Source organism: Stigmatopora nigra, chromosome 16, assembly GCF_051989575.1.
Source record: "Stigmatopora nigra isolate UIUO_SnigA chromosome 16, RoL_Snig_1.1, whole genome shotgun sequence".
NCBI classification, from domain to species: Eukaryota; Metazoa; Chordata; class Actinopteri; order Syngnathiformes; family Syngnathidae; genus Stigmatopora; species Stigmatopora nigra.
In genome coordinates, this window is record NC_135523.1 from 5,340,119 (window position 1) to 5,355,692 (window position 15,574).

At 38.5% G+C, this 15,574-nt stretch overlaps 1 protein-coding gene and 1 long non-coding RNA gene across 6 annotated transcripts in view; both read right to left on the minus strand.

Annotated features, from left to right (window-relative positions):
- The window catches only part of LOC144209787 (uncharacterized), a 161,137-nt gene extending 153,671 nt beyond the window's left edge, over positions 1-7,466 (minus strand). Inside the window, exons 1-4 of one of the 4 annotated variants that reach the window (XR_013329236.1) lie at positions 7,412-7,466; positions 7,219-7,304; positions 6,867-7,002; positions 4,649-4,709 (exon numbers count right to left, since the gene is read on the minus strand). This is a non-coding gene — a long non-coding RNA (uncharacterized LOC144209787). Of the gene's footprint in view, positions 1-4,648; positions 4,710-6,866; positions 7,003-7,186; positions 7,305-7,411 lie in introns of those variants that run through there. The other 3 variants (XR_013329239.1, XR_013329237.1, XR_013329238.1) reach the window with 3 other exon arrangements.
- A 3,327-nt stretch (positions 7,467-10,793) lies between these two features.
- dipk2ab (divergent protein kinase domain 2Ab) overlaps positions 10,794-15,574 on the minus strand; it is a 29,231-nt gene continuing 24,450 nt past the window's right edge. For both annotated transcript variants that reach the window (XM_077735889.1, XM_077735888.1), the window contains exon 5: positions 10,794-11,354. In XM_077735889.1, coding sequence (XP_077592015.1) covers positions 11,300-11,354 — 55 coding nt within the window. In that variant the 3' untranslated portion in view covers positions 10,794-11,299. The remainder of the gene's footprint in view (positions 11,355-15,574) is intronic.

The following is a 15,574-nucleotide window of genomic DNA, read 5'->3' on the forward strand; positions in this document are numbered from 1 at the left end:
TAGTCTGTTTTTTTATTCATTTAAAAATAATTCTAAATAGGACGTTTGCATTGGTGCCACTTGCCATTTCGGAACATGTCGTTCGTATTTGTGATTTCCTCGAGCCGAAATATAAGAGAAATATTAACGACATTTCCCAGCAGTCGTAAAAAGGCGGCGAAAGTGTAGCGCTTGATGAAATCAAATGGGCTCATATACACGCCAGTCGCCATCAAAGCGACTTCCTGAGAAATTTATTGCTTTCTTTTTAATAGCTTTGGCTATTAAGACTCGGGCAGGTGATAATGGGCTCATAGTCGTCAGCGAACGGAATCGACATTTATTTGCACTCTGCGGAATCATCTGAAAGGACTGTCCAATGATTTTTTTTAATATGCTTCTTTAATTATTCTGAATTTGTCGCTCCCTTTTATTGAGAACTTAGTTTTAATATTGTAAGGGGGGAAAAAATTCAGGTCTATGGAGTCGTTTCAATTTATTACATTCTTACTTCCTACAATATAGTGAATAAAACAGCTTTCATGTAACACTATATTTACAAGAACCAAGATTTGGCTTCAGTCCTCTACCATTTTAAATTATTATTCTATGCAACTTCAATTGAAATAAATACCTGGCCTTCCCACCAACTTTTAAGAATCTCACTTAAATGCAAAGATCTATAAAAACAGACAAAATGTGGTCCTAAGAACAACAGCATGCAACACCACATCCCTGAGTATCATCACGGTAAATTGCTAGAGCATAACAATAAATAATCAGCCACTTCATTCTCTTCTTCAATTAGTCTAGAGTGACGTTCAAGGAAGGTTGAGATTTATCTGGGAACGACAGACTGTTTGCCTTTTTTTCCAAGGTGATTGAATTTCACCCATTAATGCTTAAAAGAATTATTTGCATGTGGGTGGAAAAAAAATAAACATCCCTAAGTTTGCAAATGGAAAGGAAGCCCACCAGGCTGGTTTGTTTGTTTGTTCGTTTGTTTTTCTCGTTGCTACCTTTGTGTAGGTTTGGACTGTCAGCTTGATTCTCAATTAGCATGGAAACTATGGCAAATTCATTTGTTTTGGGATATACCAGGAAAAAAACAGCCAACAGATAGTAGACATTTGCATGGACTGAAGAATAATCACTGAACTTGTCAAGACTGGAGGGACAATCAATGTCATGATTCACAATGATTGGATTATCCTGATGTGTGAGTGTGTGTGTATGTGTGTCAAATGGGATTTTGTTTGAAAACAATAGAGATGAACTGAGAAGTATAAATATTCAATATCTAAAAATGGCTCAAATTTGTAGTCAGCAATCAGTTCAATGTTTGTGATGGGAATCTGAATGATAGCTAATTTATCAAGGTACCACAAATAATCGTTTTGAATCTGACCCCAAAACAAAATTACACAAGTGTGAAACAGTATGGTAAAATGGAATATAAACATCGGTTATAGCCCTTTGTCATATACTACATACATGAGAGTTCATTTCCCGTTTCATTGTTTTTGAGGGAGGTGACGCATTACATTTTAGAGCCAGTCCACATTTTAACGACCTTTGGAAAAGCACGCCTGTCAGGGTCAAATACCTTACAGCATGGACTCAAAACTAAATACAACAACAAAACTGACCACTTCAAATAAAGCCTGGAAGCCTAGAAGAACGAGCTTGTGCAGTTTTAAAACCGCCCCGGAGAACCCGCCCTTATTAATGCCAGTCTACCACTATAGGCTTTAAGCTCTTTACGATAAACTCTTTATGTTTAAGTAGCACAATCCGCTGCGGAGGGAAGCCGCTGTTGGATCGCAGAAGAACTTTCTTTAGATTTGCTCTTTGATGGAGTCCTATGCCCGTGTTCTGTTCTGGCTTCGGATAGCCGGTATTATCCCAGCTTGGAGTGCGGCCCCGCCAATGGCACTATTGTTTTCCTCGATCTGTCAATGGCGACATTCCAACGCAATCTCCTTTTGTCCCATCGTCACATCACTTTTAGTAGAGCCAAAGCTCCTATCTGGCTTTTCCTTCCAATCTTCTGCTGCTTTAATGCCTCTGAGCCACAACGCTCTCATTTTTTGGATTATATAGCCCTCAAGGTTTTTTTTTTTTTTGTACTATCGTCTTCCATGCCTTCAATCTCACTTCTTTATTCCCTCCTGTTTTTCCCCCCATTGGCCACCTTCTTTTTTCCACAGATAGTGGGTCAATATTCACAATAAGCTTCTTATCCTAAACTCTTTCTCCCCTCCGTAAGATCACAGACTCCCACTACGTGATAGGAGTCGCTCAACTGGATTTTTCACGTTCCCTCCGTCCATTCGGAGGATCATTTCAAGCTGGTCTGACATTAGCAGAAAAGATTTTCCAAAAATAAGGACTGCAAAGTCTGTACCAGAGGCTTGCAGTAATTGTGGAGGGAAATTTATGGACACAAGTTATACTTAAAATGTAACGTGCAGTTGTCAATTTTGTGTAAAAGTAACATTTGGTCGTCTGTGGGAGATTATTCAAAAAATTTAGAAAATCTGAAGTTGGAGGTAATTCATTTGTATCTAAACTAAGAATTTGGTGAAAGCGCAACACTTAGTATTGAAGTCACTTGAAGTTATATTTAACAATGTAACAATTTTGAGTAAATCTTGCAACAACTTCACTCTCTTTAGTTTTTTTCAGTTTTTACAACTAAAAGTTACTTTTATATGGATTTTATTAGCCCCAAGAAGCTTGTTATGGACTCATCCCAAGGTGAATTGACGAGTGATGAAGGAATCAAGTTGCATTCTCATGAACACCCAATCCAGATCTTCAAATTCAATTTTACTACATTTTAAAACGTGCGGGAAATGCGCTCGCTTGTCAGATTTGATCAGAGAAGAAACACTAAAAACATACTCATCTCCTCACAGTTGGCTTTTTTATTGCACCCTCCAGTCTAAAAAATGTTCAGCTGGAAAAAAATAATAATAATAAAACAAAAGTCAAATCTCAAATAAAAACCAGCTGCCCCGGTCTGCGACTCCAATTACATTTGGACTTATCGGGACAAGAATACATACTCCAGAGCAAATTAAAACCCCTTAACACACACAAACACAGACACTCTGGGTGCAATTCAATTGGAAAACATGTAGAACTCATTTCCCTGACTGCATTGCCAATCTCTCCATGGGAGAAAATCACTATTTCTGAACATCTAATAAGATGAACCCTCACACTCGAGCTCTAAGATAAGGAGTCACTTGGGTGTTTGCTGAACACACAGCCGTGTGCTATCCGTCCCAAGTGATTCTGTTCCTCATTTGTCTCATAAAGCATTCGACTTTCAAAGCTTTTTTTCTCTAGTTTATCAGAGCCCTATAGCATCTGGCTAACGGGTGGCATTTGATTCCGGTGGCAGTTTGGTCAGGCTGCCTAAGGATTTTGGTAGTCAGTTGGAGGTGGCTGCTATTTAGCTACACATATAACAATTAAAAATAATAATAAGAGCTCAAAAGATGAATGCAAGTTGGGATTAATTCAAAACAAATATTTCCTATTCAGAGAAATCAAAAAGTTTGTTCCAACCTCAAACTATACTTATAATTCAAACTTTTCATTGAGCCTTCAATAGGTTTCAGTGTATGGGTATTGTATTAATGCACATTCATTTGTTATTATATTACATAAAAACCTGAAACAAAAATACTGCATTGAATTTTATAACAACTAGAGTAATAACTTTTTAAAATTATTGGCAGTATTCTTCTAATTTAAAAAAAATACATATTTTTCTGGTAAAGTTGTAATTACTCCCTTTAAATGAATATTTTAATTACAATTGAAATCATTTCATACCACTTAAGAAATGTTAAATTGTTCACAATACATGAATTAGACAAATGAATGATCAAATATTGAAAGGAATATGCAAAATGTACCGTAAATATTTGGCTAAAAACAAGGCCATATATTGCCACCCATGTTTTAGAATACTTCTTTACCTTAATTCTCACTATGTTAGTCAGTGGCAAATAATAGTTTTCTTAAGTTAAAGACAAATGTTGGCTGAATTCCAATGGCTATCCTTTTGGTAGCACCTAAATTAATTAAACAAAAAAATGACAACTAGAAGTAATGGGATTCCAAATAGTCTCGCTTTTTTTGTCCATCTCAGCTCCCTTCACACGTTAAGCTGACTGCTATCTTGGAGCACACAGTCCCATCCATCAGAAAAGGAGTGTGACCAAATGGCTTCCTTTTGCGTGACGCAAGGGTGGGAGAAATGTCAAGCGTCAAACTCCTCTAGCTCACGACATTGCATGATGGTTTAAATCTGCCTCACTGAGGCGGGAGGCCACGCAATGTCGCTCGCCAAATTTGACAGCTTAGTCATTCGTGAACATTACAAATCAATCCAAACGATCAAAGGGATTGCAAGTGCGCAAAGACTAAAAACAACTCAATTTCATGTCTGTTACAGAAATACATTTGCCACGTTTTGAGGGTTAAAAGTTTTTAAAGCATACTTTGGTTTTAAAAAAAAATAAATTAGGGCTTTATCTTTAAACAATGTCTGGGTTATTAGATGAAACGTCAATACTACAATATATATGAAAACTAAGCAAATTTAAACTTGTAAGTGTTAAATAATAGTATAAAAAGTCACATAACCTACCTTATGCAGTTGTGTCCAATTCCGCATTCACATTGTCAGTTGAAAAAATAGTACTCTCCCCCTACAAAATAAGAAATAATAATATTTTTTACAATTCACCACAACATAACATTTAAGGAGACATTTATTACAGTTACACGGATGCTTAATTGGACCTATTTTTGGATTCACCTACCAATCATGACAAATATAACCTTTCATTCCATGATTGGCAACACACCATCATCAGTTCTCTTTGATTAGAGCTATTATGCATATTCACATATTTAAAAGTGTTTTTATTTTTTGATGCTCCAGGTGGAGGCCAACATACACAAAGCCTATGTTTAATCCACTTTTGTCTCCAACGTCCATAATCCTCTTTTCCGGCAGCATACAACTCAAAGCAATCTTATTTCGATGCCACGACCGCGATAATCACCTCCATCTCCTTGTGCGACCAACGCGCCGCCGTGCATGCTGTAATTATCCTCCTGTGCGCAGATGGCAACGTTTGATTGAATTTTTTTTCATTTTTTTTTTTTAAGGGGGCGCAATGAGTGGTTTATCTACAGTCTTTTCGGTAGAATGGTAAAGGTAGCAGATGGAGATGTAGGTCACAGAGTTTCCCCCCAGCCCATGTCGCGCCTCTGCTGATCTTGTCGAGATAAAGACAGGCTTGTTTCAGGACTCCTATCAGATCTCCAAGCCCCTTTTTGAACTTCCTGTGTTCCTTTCCAGTCGTCTGAAGAGACCATGTCACAGTAATTACCGCGCCTTGATATCATCTCGGCAGTTTATGCGAGATTGGGAGCTCTTTCCAGGCATAAGACACCCTTTAGACATGGGCTGGACATTTCTTTGAAAAGACACAAAACTAGACATATGGTGTGACAAATGTACCATGGACCTATTCATGATTCAATATTCCAAGAAGAATAAAAAAACATTCACAATAATTCCCTTATTATGTTCGAGAGTTTCTTTTAAACAGTCTGTATTTGGCAGCCAATAAGAAAAGAGAGAAAAAATATTTGTGCAATGTAGCAGTCTGAGTTTACTTGCCAGATATGTTGAAAACATTAAGTACTAGCCCAGAGGTGGGCAAACTTTTCGTCCCGTTCTTCCCGTTTTCAAAAAATAAATAAACATTATTTGGACAACATCAACGGGCCGGATTACAACGCCTCACGGGCCCGATGTGGCCTGCGGGCCATAGTTTGCCCATGACTATACTAGCCATTTTTTTCGAACAAAAATAGAGTAATTGATCCGCCAAAAAATAAGCAAGATGATTAATAAATAAAATCGGATATGGCCCGGCCTCTAGCCATTTTTTTCCCTAAACATCCCTGCTTGAAGCTTTGGTGCGTGCATTAATGCAAACGGGTTAACAAGAAGCTTAATGATGTAATCCGAATCCTGTCTGGTGCACCCACAGCGTCCTCTCAGTGACTTCAACGTAGGTCAAAGTTCATAAAAACTCCTCTGACAACTCCGCATCAGAAGTTGGTAAGAGTTGATGCCATCACCCTAACCTTGAAATTCAGTTTGGCGACATTATCCAAGGCTTTAGGCTCGAACCATCCCTTTCTGTCATCTTTGATCTATGACCCACATCCTTTTCTCTGACTCTCGGGCTAATCCTTTTGTTTCCCTGCATGGCCTGCGAGCACCTAAACTCATCTAATCCACGGCGGCGGCTTTATGCCAACGTTAGATTTCATCTGGCGCAAGCATCTTTCACGATAATCGGCTTGTTTTCCCCCTCATCAATCGCTTCTCGGCAAGGAGACAAAAGGTATTATCGATGTTCTGTAATATTTTTCTACAATCCGTAATGACTGCTTTATTATTGGGGACATGTGCGCTTACGTCATTTATTTTTTTTAGCAGTGACACACAACGCGATGTATTTTAAAAGGTGCAATGAAACCATTAAAAAATGATCATGCTGAAAAAGAAGGATTAAAAAATACATCCAAAGTAGGTTTGATTACCATTACAGGGTTATAGAGGTAAATATCATTCATCTATTAATGTATTGAGCACTGGGAAGCATTTTGATGAGTGCATTGGAACCATCAAAATATGCATTTATTCTGCTGTTGTCTATTAAGCAAGCAATAATGTGTTATGCATGAAACAGAATGTTAATTACAGTGAAATAATAACATTGTAGCCAAATCGTTAGAACACGTGGTAACTTTTTAGGTTGCATAAAGTTTGAGGCTTGTACCTTCTGATCTGCAGGGTTGACTTGATCGTTTCATGCATCTTCAAACTGGGGTGCAGTCTTTTTTGTGGGGGTCATCTGGGCATCCAAAAGTTTATTCAGATGGTGTATCCGATGTCAAATATTTGTCCTTAGCTACCTGTGCAATGCAGAGATCGAGATCATCGTCCATTAATACTCTGGTATGGGGGAAATTAATACTGTAAAATTAATAATGCATAACAATAGATCGAGATCTTACTTTTAACACAGTGTACACACTTAACGATAGTCATCATCGTGACTTTTTCCACATATTGGAGTTAATAAATATAAAACATTACCCGATTCATTGATTTAAGAGAAGCATTTGTACCGCATTGATTTAAGCGGAATTCAGCTATCATGACAATCAAGATGCACCTGTGCCCTCTCAGGAACCTACGATCTCCTCCACGATTCCTGTAAGAGGAAGATTTTTGAATTAACAGGTTGAATAGATCTAAACGTGAATCGGGGGAGAATATAAATAAACAATTTTATTAAAGAAACAAGCGAAGGTGACTTACACCACAATGTCATCGTAAAAAGCAACGATGCGTCAACGTCACGATTGCCAAAAGCTGTTAGGTCAATCTCGTTTGAGAGTTCTCGCGAGAACGCATTCAGGGACGATGATGCGATCATGATTGACACAGATAATAAGATATAAAGTCAAATAAAATACAGCACAAAGTTTTATACTGGGAATCGTGTTATTTTCAACTATATGTTATATTGTACTATAACAACCGAGTGTTTTTAGATATGTTAGATTCTGAGAAACAAGTTTAAATCATCCCATAATCACAATTATAGTACAGATATTAAAATCATACTGTTACTATACCACCTTCCAAAAATACTGCACAAACAATAAAAACTATTGATTATCAATGGAGCAGAGCAATTATTTTTTTCCCAAAATGAGCAATCTAAAAAGTGGTTTATTGCATGTTAACATTGACCTTGCCCTTAAAAAAACTATAATCAATTTCATAAATCAAAATCCAAGTTCACCCAGCAATCCAAACACAACCCACGAGTTTCAAAGAGCAGAAAACAAAAACCCAGGCAGCTCTCCAACAAAAACAGCCACACAGCAGCAAGTATGACAAAAACATCAATACTCCATTGACTTGACTCTCCACTTAGTGCTGAAACAGCTCCTTTAACACGCTTTGTCTTAGCACCCAAAGAAATACTACCCGCTTGAGAAATAAGATTTGATTATTTCTAATATTCTCTTTATAAGTAGACGATGAGTAATGGGGTTAATTGGAAAAACAATGTTTTTTTTTTAATTACCAGAAAGGACAATAAAAACATTGCCAAAATCCACTAACTGTGGCCAAAGTAGTTTTGACCTGAAATTGCCAATATGTAAAATCACTTGGATTATCAATATATATTGATTTGCCTTAAGGTTATATTATCTGGCCTTTAAATATCGCTACATCCCAAAGTACATTTGCTTTGACGGCCTAGTAGACATTTTTATTAGCTGTATACCCACTTGGCAGTCACACAACACTAGTCAACAAAATGTTCGATCGGCCCGCTGCGCAGTTCGTGTCTCAGCATTCACACGGGAGCTTTAACTTGCTGATTACGCGTTTTCTCCTCAGCGCCCGCCGACAACGAGCAACTAGAACTGTCCGTCATTCCTCCGTGCCATGTTGTTTGAAGCCTGCTTCAACAAAATTCCCTCCCTACATGTTGAACCCAAGTAACGAGCATTGCCTTGCTTGGAAAGTCGCATTTCCGTTTGTCACGCAGGAGCTAGGCTCTGTGCAACAAGGCAGCAAAAGATTTCACCATCCAGATGTGCCTGAAAGGGACAAGCTGTGTCAGGGAGAATCTCTGTCCTCCAACTCACAGTGAAACTCAGAGCAGGTTCAGGCCGAGCGGCTTGAAATTTTCCGTGCTGTTGCTTTTAGTCAAATGTTACCCGAAGGAGAGCGGACAGTCGTCAGAGCAAATGTTCCACTTTGGCCAACTCGGTGTGTCGCTAAGTGACGGATGCTTCCAAACGGAGGCCAGCTGCCGCTGCCTTGGGGCTTGAGGGGCCTTTTCTGTCGAGATACTGTGAACTGCATGGAGGGGGGTCTCTTTTGCAATCAGTGAAAAATCTATAATACAGAAAGAACATTTGTTTTTCTCTTTTGGAGGGTTTGTGGAATCAATAAAAAAGACATGCAAGTCATGTTTTTGAGACAGAAATGTCAACATTTCTTATCAAAACAAGTTGGAGCAAATGTCTGAATGCTAGAAATACCTATGAAATATACCCAAGTTATCTAGAATTCATGACAACAACTTTTGGGGAAGGCCAGTGTGCAAGAGAAATAGTAAATAGGACTAGACCAGAACAAGATTCATGATGATTATAATGCTGGTCAGGTTTGTTTCAGCTGCATTTTAACTATTAAACAAAGTAAAAACATTCTTTTTTTTTTAGTTCAGTGACTTTTAACCCAATCCGTGACAAAGACTACTGTTGATTCTGAAAGCAAAAGGCTTGAAAAAAAAGTGTAAATTTATTACATCTTTATTACATCTCAATCCAGACAATGGCCCATAAATTGAGAAACGCTCTATGTAAAAATGACATAGAACTCTTTAGGAGATTAAGCGTGCCCTCTTGTTACTCGCCTTCATCATTGAGATAATAGTGTATTCCGAGCAGGGTTGCATAATTGATTCTTTTGAATGTGTGTTATATTTAGATTCATAGCGGAGGGTGTTGGCGAATATACCTGGGGAGAAGAGGATGAGAAGTAGTGATGATGATGATGGTTGCGATGTCTGTGTGAGATGTGAGGCGATGATGAGCTTCCACTCGTCGGGCCAAACGAGTCTTTTCCACAGCAGACGATAATGTGCCTTGTAAATGGCTGCACGTCCCGTGGTAATAACATGGCGAGGCTTGCTGGGCTCTTGCCGGATGGAGCTTGTCTGATGGCGCCAATGACCTGTTCCCTGTTAAGAGCTTGGATGAGGGAGACGCAGCATGGATACATTGACTGGAGGGAAACAAGGGGGGGGAAAGGAGGATTGAGGAGATCTGCCTTAACAGGTTATGCATCACAACTGCTTCTTGACATATGTTAGAAAAGATACTATTTGTGTCATTGTAATTCTGACCATTAAATGGAATAGGAGTTGAATAAGGAGTGTTCTATACTTTGTACTTGCTGATTACCAGTGTTAAAACAACCAAACCAAGGATGCTCTAATAAGAATGAGCTGAGGTTTTTTTGTTATTTTTAATTTTCCAGGGAAAGCTTTAAAGCTCCTTAAGGTGTAAAAATGGGCTTAATTTTGGGTAACAATTTGCTAATCCAATTTAAGGTCAGTTTGCATCAAAATGGTTGTAAAGTTACCAATGGTAAATATAGGAGTCTTTCCAAAGACTGGAATATTAAATCTGAGAAATGTGTTATCCTGAATGTCTTATTAAATTGGTGATGTAAAAGATGTGAACATTTACTAATATTTTGAAGTAAAGACAATTGGTATATGTTATGCATTTGTGTGATATCACAAAACTGAAATTTGCTGCTTATTCTAACCCAGTTGAGTTATTCCTCACTTCATGGATGAGTAATAACTGGAAACTGTACAACTAATTATAAGTGTAAGGTTTATATGCAGCCTTACGTGTAATTTATACAAGAAAGTAGAAAAGGGGGATGAACAGAGTGGAAAAAAAAAGATCCGGGCCGTTATCTTCAAACTGTTGCCCTTCGTTGGCAAAGCTAATAATGATTTCTCAAGCACAGCCTTCAGACACGTTGAGCAACTCTTTCCTAACATAAGTTGGCCTTGAAAACGGTAATCCCTTTTCAGAAAATAACTAACGCCGTATCAAGCCTTGGGCTTACAATTCCTCTTCAGTAGCTGTCACTCGTGACTAATTAGAGGCCGAAAAGACATGGGATTCAATCAGAAACTGCTTTTTCCTACAAAAAAGGTCATCGCAAAAATCAAAAATTCTAGAAGCGTTTGGCATGTACATTAATGACATAAAGTAAATGTGATATAATCCATATATGTCGCGAGAATTGTCAATAAAGCAGTATCTGTCAATGTTGACCATAATTGCCAATAGGGACATTTTTAACTGACTTTCTGAGGTCCATTTTTTTTTTTTAGTTTTTTTAAATGTTCCTTCTTGGAAATCTAAAACCTGGTAAACTAAAGACCCCCACAAATCTTCAACCTTCTCAATCCCCGCTTTCCAACTTTCCAAATTTCGAAGCCGCGTCTACGAACTGTAGTCTACGACAGCTTATCTAAATGAAGCATAGTCGACGCGTGACATAATCACGTTGAAAGGATGTTAGCAGCCTGCCAGGAACATTGCTCCTAGCAACCACTGTGTTGCATTAGTGATGATTTAGCAGGAAGACTCCTCAGGCTCCGGATCGCTTCACCTGAGCCATGAACAATGGCAAAAATCCACCCCCTCTGTAAAAGAAAAAAAAACAGAAATAAAAACAACAACAAAAGACCAATGTGTACATAACACACAAACACTTCACAGGATGTTATTCCTAACCTTCCACTCACAAAACCCGCCTCCCTTTCCTTTCCCAAAAAATAAATATATAGGTCATTCCAGGACTAAAAATGTCTCTGTGGGCCTGAGGCTTGCCAATGCATGAAATAGACTTTACAGCATGTCCACCAAAAACTTTGCTTTTTGTAGTTACCTATTTTTCATCCGGTTGCACTGCTGTTAATCTTACATATGGCGTCCGTATCCACCCACCAGACCACTCCTCCCACAAGCCTACCTCCCTTTTTTGCTTCCGACCTGAATAAGATATCAGCAGTTTTCTACGGGAAGACGACAGGCAAGGAGACGCTTACATCCAGATAATACGTTTGCGGAACACTCATACAATGATATCCACCTCTGCCTCTCGTACTCGTATCGAGCTGATAAGAACCGAGTCGGCGGTGGATTTCATAATGGAGGAAATGCGCGCCTAAATGGCAATTATTCCCAATTTGCTTGCAACAATTAGACAGTCCGAACTTTGATAATGGAAAAAAATACTGCAATTTATTTTGGTTATAGTCAATTTATCAAACTAAACATTGTTATATTTTTATGTGAAGACAGAAATGAACTGGAAAGCTTTGAATATCTGGAATAAGAGAATAAATGTGATGAAAAATAGGCTAAAATGAAAGTGAACTCACCTTGAAAAGAGTTTAGAAGTGTATCCATTTTTTTTTATTTGGAAAGGAAAATTTTTTCCCAAAAGTACTTTATATCAGCAACTAAATTCTGTTGATCAAACATTTTTAAGATCGTTTTTATATTACAGCTCAATTCGCCATCGTAGAGCCAATAAAAGTGACACTTTGAAGGTCTAACTTTTGAGAGGTTGCATTATTAAGTATAGTTAATAATGACTTTGTACTGTTGAATAACCTTTAATATCTGTTGAATATTTTTTTGCAAATCGCACAGTATGCTTCAAATTAACGTTACAAGCACATAAAAGGGTGGCTGGATTTCAGGAATTGCTTGCCTGGGACTCCTTTTGAATAAAAACCAAGAAAAAGAAATCAAAATCCATCTGCAAAAGGGTCTCAAAAAATGTATTATATCAGTACTTGGCCCCAAAAAACCCACTGATTATATTATGAGAATGACTGGTTTTATATCTCCCTTTTAATGTTTAAGGCTCTGCAGTAAAAGCATTGACATTTCACTGTCTGTATAAAATCCTCACGTGTGAGCCTGCAGAAAAATATCACTGACTAATGTGAGGCTAAATGAACATCCACCACCATAATGAACATTTTCTTCCACTTCTACTGCTAATATACACTAAACTAAGAGTAAACCTAAAGCTAAAAGTGACTCAATGGAGTCATTTTAGCAGCTCTATTTGCTTTTCGACCCACTCAGCAAACCTTTGGTTTCAAATTACATTTTTTTTGTGCTTTTCCAAGCATTCTTGCCACCCGAGTCCTAATGTTTAAAATTACCGTGGCTTCGTCTCAAAATGGCCTTATGTTTATTTAAACCTCAAGGGCAGCAGTGGGGGTACGAGTCTGTGGTGTTTTCCTACGTCCAGCCAACCGACCCTGGAGCCATTCATCAGACCGAGAGCGTTTTAAAGGCTTAAAAAAGGAGGTTTGGAGGGGGATGAGGGGGTAGCTTGGAACAGAATTTACCACACAGGGCTTGACGTCAGGCGCTCCCCACAAACCAGAGGGTGTGTTCAACAGAGACAATTATAGGAAAAAGAGAGGAAAAAATGATTTAAGAAAGGCAATGAGAGAGAAAAGTTTTAAATTTGCAAAGAAGTGGATTTTCGAAATCAAAAGTTGTAAAAGCGTCTGTTTTTGTATCTCCGAAATCTGGCATTTGAAAGTTGTATAAAATCCAATGATTGTATATCATTTGACTTTGCACCAGGGAAAAAAAATATGAGTTGCAAATTGCAGTATGGTTTAAAGAAACTTGAGTAGACAACAAGAGGCGCTGAGCCAAAAAAAAAAGCCAAAAGATGTGAAAGATCAAAAAAGGAGGAGGAGGAGGAAGGAAAGCAGCCAAAATCTGACTCGGTGGATTCAATTGGGAGTCTGAAGTGCCGCCAAAAAGTTGAATGAGAAAAGGGGAAAAATAGCGATCAAGAGAGAATCAAGAAGGAGCATGAACACAAGTGTGAATTTCTATATATAGATATCTTCTTTTATTTCAATAATTAATCCCACTAAAAGTTGCAAGGACAACTTTTGAATGAAAGGCACAGGAACAATCAGACAACGCTGATATAATACTCAAAAGGAATTGGACAGTACAAAAGTGGACAGTCACACACTTACAAACTCCTCTGAAGGGAAGTCACTTTTCCAGGACGAAGGGGAACGAATCGGACACAACAAATAGGTATGATCAAAAAAGCCGGTAGGCAAACTATTCCTGCTTTTTTTCCCCCCTTTCACTTGTATTGCTTTTGCAAAACTACACCGTCTAAAAAGTAGACGGTCATTGACCACGTTACGTGACACTTTGCTGGGCATGACAGAATCACAATACTGAGAAAGATGGAAAAACAAGATGTACTGGGCGGCAAAATGTCCAAAATATTGTTTTCAAGACCTTGACAGTAAAGGGAAAAGTGTCAAAAACGAACAATGCAAAGTCACATGGTAAAAACAAAACTTCCTTGCAAATAGTGGAACTTATCTACTTGGATAAGGGAGCAGTCTATTGACAAATCATAAAAATAATATAGCAAAATGCCAGGGAGAAGGTACTATTCCATTTGAGTCTTTTAGAGCATATTCATCTCTCCTGCCAGATTTTTATTCAAATGGGGGCTACTTTTAAAAAGTAAAGAGAAAAGACAAGTGAGAAAATGCTCAGGCGTGTCACTCATCAGAACATAAAAATTGAACTTAAAAATGTCCGTTTACTGGAAAAAAATGCTTTTAATTGAATTTAGAGTTTTGTTTAAAGAACATTTTTGAAACTGCACGCTAAAATAGTTCAGGAGTAATAAAAACCTGACTTCAGATTAAGTTCTCCCTCTAGAGGTGCTGCTTTTTTGTTGTTTTCTTGATTATCAACTTTTGTTTTAATTGGCTACTTTGGCCTTAAAGGACGGAATTTATGAACTGAGGTATTAATAGTTTCGTTTGTCCATTTGAATGACACACCTGTAAGCAAGAAGGATGGCCAATATTCGCAGAGATGAGTTTTAGATCCTATATTTCTACACTTTGCACTGAACTTTACCTTCAACCTCTATGGTGCTTTGGTTTTGTCATTATAGCTTATCCAGTAGTAGCCGCTCCTTTCCTAAGTGGGCATTGGTCACTGGTTCCTAGTTATAACTTATCCAGTTAGCACCTCTCTTTTCTTATATGGGCACAGTTCACTAGTTCCTATTATGGACATTTGGAAGAGGGAGAAAAAAGATGATTGCCACAACAATGACAGACCCTGCGAACGATTGAATTGATTAGAGCGGCAGACTTTTAAGACTTCATCCAAGCTTTCAAGGGAGGGGGTTGGTTCCTCGGTTGGACCTGACAACAGAAGATTCATGCTACCCCTGCATTACTAGCAGCATGCTACGGAGAAGGGAGGGAGAAAAATAAAAATAAATCAATGTCGCGGCTAAAAAAAAATGTAAATGCACCAATCCACGTAAATCTACCCATGGAAAAAATAGGATGAAAAGGTTAGATCCCGAGGGCAAACTTTCTCATAGGTGTTCGATTCAATGTTATCATGAAACACGATGATGAAATGAAACGGCAAGATGAAGGATGCGTGTGTTCGTATGGTGTAGGTTGGGGGGAGGATGGGGGTCAGTGCCGCTTGGTCGCACATGTTGCATTAGCCTGCAAGCAAAGTGTCGCTCAGAGTCTGCCTCCTTCCTTTAAAGATGGCGCAACCAACCGAGAAGGTTGCTCCTGATTCCTATCGCGCTCTCGCCTTCCCGATTCCCAGTAGAACCTCGTTAGTGGCCGACTCCTCTTTTTCGGGCAGCAGCAAAAAAATCAGTCAGTCAGTCGACAAAACTGAAAGGTTTTTTCCTAACGCAGGAATTTGGGGCGCTTTCCTGCTCCTGTGCAAAAGGAGAGCTAATGACATCAAGGATCTCAAGAGTTTGGAGCATTTAAGAGGTCCGGGATCCAGTCTCTCGGCGCGT